We start from the raw sequence: 6,444 nt of genomic DNA, 5'->3' as shown, positions 1-6,444 counted from the left end.
AAAATAAAAAAAAAATGGGAAAAAAGGAAAAACAAAAAAAAAAAAAAAAAAAAAAAGAAATTGATAGAAATTCATATTTGTAACAGAACTCCGATCAGTTGTGTTATGTGATCTCACGAGATGTAGCTGTCTGTGGATTTCTGTTTTCAGGAAGACAGATTTTTATCTTGATCAAATATTGTTTTACATCAAATAGGGGCAGGGGGGGGGGGATCTTCCATAACATGGTAGATTATACCTGAAATACGTTTGACTGATTACACAGAGAACCCTGGCTAGTAACCTTCACAATATTCTCCTGCTGTGCATTTATATCCATGAAAATGTAAGACCTACAATAAAAACTGCAGAGTACATCTGGAAAGTTGCTGTAAAGCTCACGTCTCCCTAAGTTTCCAAAACGCTTCTGTGCCGGCCCCCCAGACCCCACATTAAAATAGTAATCATTATCAGGGCCTCATCCAACCTCGGACCGGCCCTGGACAGAAGCTTCGCTAAAGAGGGAAAAACTTAATGTTGAAAGTTAGATTTGTGTGAAGGTAATGGATGAGCGGGTATAAGGGACAGAGAGGGGTAGAGTCAGAGAGAAAGAGCGAGGGAGGGAGGGTGCAGAGAGAGGGAGAGAGAGAAAAAAAACTTTCCTCTAAAGTTAGTGCGGAGCTTTCACTGTGAGCGAGGCGGAGTTATACAGCCTGGACTCAGCCACAGCGGCTTTGCAATGCGGCACCGCAGCGAACCTCCATCCAACTTTGTGATCAACCTCTCCAGTTTTCATCTCTAGGCTCCACCATGTACTCCCCTTACTGCTTGACACAGGTATGAGAGAGAAAAGGGAAGAAAATCCGCCGTTCGTTGCGCTGCTCTCCGCTGCTGTTTTCCGGTGTCCTCTCTCTGGTTTGTTCCTACTGTATACTGTGCGGTTACAGTGTTGTGTTGTGCTACTGCTGCCTGTCATTTGCTGCGCATTAAGGAGCTTTTTACCCCATCTCTCCTTCCTAACTCTGCTCTCTTTCTCCGGGTAGTGTTTAACTTCCCTCTACGCCTCTCTCTCTCTCTCTCTCTCTCTCTCTCTCTCTCTCTCTCTCTCCTTCTCGGTTCTATCTCATGGCATTCCTCCAGCGGGCTTATACTTGCGCGTCTCATTGCGCATGGTTTGGAGAGAAAATGGCGCTTCTCCCAAATCTATTTTATATTAAACAGGGGGTCGGAGGGAAAAGGGGAAGAAAGAGGGGGTGGTGTCCTGCAAACGCCTCTGGGTTAAAAACCGACTTTATTATATATGAAACTATTTTTTTTTTCTTTGAGTTCTTCCTCATATGCTTTATTTTGACTTTGTGACTTTACGGCTGTTTTAGGGAGATCTCCGCCGTGCTCATGCGATCGGCTGTATGGGGCCTTTTCGGGTCACCGTATAAGCGCACCGATCCCGGCCCCTGAAGCTTTAACATGTTCTGCTTAAAGGGACACATAAAAAAAAGAAAAAAAAAGAAAAAGAAAAGCAGCGGTTACTTTTCACGCATTACAGCTTGCACGTGTGTGCGTGGCGACTCCACGCTGCGTCGTTATTATTCAGAAAAGCAACAGAGTCACTACAAGATTTAATTAATTATATGATTTCATCCATGTGCGTGATTTCACGAAGAGGCTCCATAAAGACGACTGGAGTCTTTTATTATTATTATTATTATTATTATTATTATTATTATTATTATTATTATTATTATTATTATTATTATTATTATAAAGGTGACATTATTATCATCACACCAAATATTAATTTGTTAAAGAAGTATTTTTAAAAAAAAACATATATTAAATATATTTACAATCCTGTGTTTATATAAAATGCTAGGGGTTTAGGATTTTTTTTTTTTTTTTACCTTTTGGCCTCATTTTCTGTTGGCACTCAGTAGCAGAGAGTGATCGGTCTACAATTATCTTTTTTATGACCTGAAAAACCCTGTAATTTTCTTTCCATTTATGAGATTTCACTCAAACTGTTCATTTGAAACAATATAAAAAAGGTCTAAGGTGAACAGCCCTATTCTTTAGTTTCACACACACTTCTTCACTTGTAGCATCTTTTCTTTCTTTCTTTTTTTTAATGAATGCTTTTATTGGTACATTTTTCATTTTGTGCTTCTCTATGTGTTAATAAGCGAAACAGATAATCATAATTTTACAGTAATTTGTCTGTAAATTGAACCAGCTCTGGCTCATAACTTTGCAAACTCAAAGGTCAAGCTGCAGATGACCTTTTGCATTTTCCTTGCATCGCCTGGAGTTCTGACCTGGGCACATGGCTAAATACGCTCCTACATGTGTGTTTGTTTCATGCACTTTTGTTTCTTCTGTCTTGTGCAGTCACTGCAGAGTTAACGGAGGAGAAGTGCAGCAGCGGGAGAGCCTGCAGCTTCAGGCCGCCCTTCATGGGGTTTCTCCCCTCGACTACCGCTGGCTGCAGTTCCTTCGCCAAATTGTCCAAATATGTATCACATTTAGATTTTTTTTTTTTTTTGTATTTCTATATTTAGAAGATTACCAGTAGTTTAACATTATTAACATACAGCGTGGTTGTTCTTCTTAAAAAAAATCTTTGTCAGGAATTCCTTCATTAATCCTCTTTATTTTATTTTATTTTGTTTTATTACTTATTTTTTCAAAAACCACTTGAGTTGATCTTGACTTTACAAAACTAATCACAGCTGATTACATTCTAAAACGGAAGCGTGCTAGATTTTTCTGTGATCCACGGAGGTCACGGCCCACAGCGCTCCTCTCGCTTGCCGAGTCGCTCCATCTTGCTTTGATCCTTAATGGTAGTTTTACCAAATCTATATAGGACATTTCTATCGGAACCTCTCTCTCACACACACACACAAACACACACACGCACACATGCGCTATATTTTGCTGTGTTTGGCATTCACGGCCATTCCTTTTCCTTAAACAGAATAGTCCGTGGAAACCATGCAAGATTCCTTTCTCCGCGTGCGTGTTGTTTCAGGGCCCCCTGAGCTGCAGAGATGGCCAGAAACACAAGCTCTTTCACAAATTATCATCCCTACTGATTCTCCTTCCAGAATAAACTCTGATGCCATCATCAGACTGTCTTTTTTCTCTCTCTCTCTCTCGCCTTGGCTGATCTTGACCTCTGTGTGCGTGTCAAGTAGATATTTTCGTGATCAATACATAGAGTTCATTTGATGAACTCCGTAAAACAACCCCTGCGGCCCTATTGCATATTTAGTGCAGATAATTTTTCCGAGCCCGCTGGTATGAGGCAGAGGTCCGCATCGAGTTTCCTCTTTCTTTCTTTTTCCATTAATTAAAATTAATTGGCAGCAGATCCTCTCACGCGAGCGCACCGCACGGACGCGCGTGCTGCCATATGCGCGCGGTCCATATTGATCTGCTGCTGGACGTCAAGTACAGATATATTTTACCAAAGCGTTGCGATGATATTGAGTTAAACAGCAGTCAGAAATATGAACTTCATCTTCACCTCGCAGATGATGGATGGAGTCGTGCGCAACGGCATCAAGTGAACTCGGAGATGGCAGTTGTCTAAATAATTCACAAATCAAAAGGAAAAAAAAAAACAACAACAACATTCAAATCTGATGCAAACAATCACGCATGTATTATTAATGCGGGTAAAAGCTTTGTTGGAATGGCCACGCAGGGTTGACGGACCCCGAGCAGCCAAAAGGCGCTCTCGCCAAACATCACCAGGAGGCTGGTTATGGCGGTGTTTCATATCTTTGCGACGGAAGTGCACTTGCATGAAGTTTTAATGCGTTAATTAAAACTTTTATGCGCTGCGTTTTGAAATCAATTATTTCAGACTCCGGTTAAATCCCGTTTTATCCTGTTGAGATAAGCCCTTAATGCGGACTGGGGCGCGTTTTGGCAACTTCTGAAGGTCTGCCGCAAACTCGGTGATGTTTAACAATGTGCAAGAGACTGCAGTTTGCACACAAAAGTTCCTATTTGCTCGCCGGATTCCCTCTGTAAACGTTTCATGTCCGATTGTATTCCTCATCTAAGTGTTGCAAATTTGGAGATCAAATGAGTGCTTGAAATTCTCTCTGTGCGATTTGGCAAAACTGTTGAGAGAACGAGGGTAAAAACTAGCCTATGCTGTAGTCATAGCAACTGACAAAAATGTGTAAGTTTTGTAGAGTATAATCGACACAACTCGTTCTTTCAAATGGAAAATATATATTTTTCCACGTGTGGCGTTGTGCGTGCATGTCCTAAAATCTAAAGTTGATCTGAATTATGATGCATAAATTCCCCTCAAATCTACCTTAGTATCTTCTTCAAGGATGTTATCTGGTCATATTTTTTCTGTCAAACAACTGGGTGCAGACAGCAGAGACCAAGCTCGTTAAAGAATTGTTCACGTCCATTGTAGGATTTCACAAAAACGCAAACTTTTTAAAGGTTACAGACACAAGTCTTTCTGTAAAATCCATCCAACTTACTTTAGATGTACTGTCACTTTTAGAACACCATGTCATGGTCAATTCAATGTTTTTTTTTACTGTTTTCACCATTTACTGAGGATAAAGCATAAGGGCATATGGCAAGAGTTCTTTTAAAAGTGTCCATTTGTATTATTTTTTAGGGCTTGGACGTTGTCTTTAATTATGGGTTTTAAATTAAATATAGGTTAATATTTGTGTTCTGTTCAGTAATGCTAGCAATCAGCATGATTCAGGTGCAATTAACATATTATCAACTTATATACACACAAAGCAATGTAAGATATTTCACATTTATGTTTTTTTTTTTTCTAAAACTGTTCCATTTTGTGAAACGTGCTCTCTAAATATTTTCTTCATTAGTTTCATAGAGAAACAAATACACCAATAGATAGTGTCCCAACCCCCCTCACCTCCTCGCTAATTCTGCTCAGGGTGTATTTTAGTTGATGACATCACAGTAGGTACAAAAAGCAAGCGGATCAACTTACACAGTACAACATTGTGGATGATGCTCTTTGCCAGATTCAGACGTAGATCCTGAAAAGTTTGCGAGTCAGACCTGCAGTCTGTCCTCTTTCCGAAGCATTTCCATGTGTTTCACTGTTGCCAAATCTTCCTGAAATCCATGCAGTGTTTGTACGTATAGCTGACATATTTCTGCTGCAGCTGTACAGAATATAAGCAAACACATCTGAAGGAGGCAGTTGATTAAAATAAATGAAAAGAAATAAGGAAAAAAAAAACTAAACTAAATGAACGACACCTTTGGCTTGTCGCAAGATGTTTTAGGGGTGCTAGGTTTTATCTGGATCAGTAATTTTGAACAAGAATAAACTTGCTACGTTGTTCTGTAGGTGAGTGTGATTGAATTTGCAGAAAAAGGGTATCTTTTTTTCTTTTCTTTTTTTTTTAAATATTTCTTAGTGTGCGATCTGTTGAGGCCTGGAGTTCACCGTATGGCCATTCACACCTTTTGATACGTGTTTTATGTTCCTGGCTCATTTTTTTGACAAGGAATCTCCTGCGTCAGCCCTCAGTTCTGGTTTCACTGGGAATAGACAGCGCCGGTGCTGGTGTAAGCCGAGGTGGGCCTGCACGATCTGGTAACATAGCGGCCGGCACCAGCATCACTTTGCACCGGCACACACAAGAACGCACGGTTACATACATGCGCCTCTAATTCTAAATTGGTGAGAATAACACAGGCAGACGGAGAATAGCCTTTTTGGTTTAGTGGACAGTAAGCTGGGAGGAACTGGTCTGTTGACTGCAGGCCCACAGGCAGGTGGTGGGTTGCATACAGAACCCGGGGGTACACGGTGTTCTTTTTACTTATTCATCCTTTCTGCCGGAGGCGGATCAGGTCCACCTTATACCATTTTGGCCAGCAGTGAGAGCTTGTAGGCAGGAATGGAGGAAAAGAGAGCAGGGAAGTGGGAAGCACACGTGTCAATATTAGCTGAACGGTGACTAAATACAGTTTGATTGCAAGAGAAGAAGAAAAACAATCATAATAATCTTGATTTGCGAGTCATGAATTGACTCCTTCCCAAGCTCAGTTTCAATATTTGAAATCTGTCCAAACTAAACATGTCATATTTTATTTGTAACTAGAAAAGAAATACTTCTAAGCAGGCCTGTGAGATAAACCTCACTGCAGAGTGTGGACAGACCTCCTCTGCCTGAGCGTGTTTGGGTGAAAGTGTTTGAATCTGCCTCCGAGGTTGGGTAAATCCAACTCTGCGGCTCTCTGCTTATCCCTTATCTGTGCAGTCTCCCTGACTGCCCATAGAAAATGGATTCATCATGCTCCACCGAGGCGGTTGGCATTGCAGGGTAATAGGTGGCTGTCCCGTGGATGGATGGGCTTGTGTTCGTGTGGCTGGATTGTTGCCCCCCCCCCTCCCCCGCCCCCCCCCCCCCCCCCCCCCCCCCCCCCCCCCCCCCCCCC

General features: G+C 41.5%; 1 protein-coding gene across 11 annotated transcripts in view; it reads left to right on the top strand.

Moving 5' to 3' along the window:
* The window catches only part of LOC106960729 (nuclear factor 1 X-type-like), a 131,557-nt gene that overhangs the window by 19,567 nt on the left and 105,546 nt on the right, over positions 1-6,444 (top strand). The window contains exon 1 of one of the 11 annotated variants that reach the window (XM_015054184.1): positions 398-816. The exons of the other annotated variants lie outside the window; for them this stretch is intronic. Coding sequence (XP_014909670.1) covers positions 790-816 — 27 coding nt within the window. The 5' untranslated portion in view covers positions 398-789. Of the gene's footprint in view, positions 1-397; positions 817-6,444 lie in introns of those variants that run through there. 11 annotated transcript variants of the gene reach the window in all.

Source organism: Poecilia latipinna, unplaced genomic scaffold (genome assembly GCF_001443285.1).
Source record: "Poecilia latipinna isolate Pla-1442-1.1 unplaced genomic scaffold, P_latipinna-1.0 Scaffold4, whole genome shotgun sequence".
In the NCBI taxonomy this organism is placed as follows: Eukaryota; Metazoa; Chordata; class Actinopteri; order Cyprinodontiformes; family Poeciliidae; genus Poecilia; species Poecilia latipinna.
Note: the sequence above shows the minus strand (reverse complement) of the source record. Positions and strands in the feature narration are given on the sequence as shown.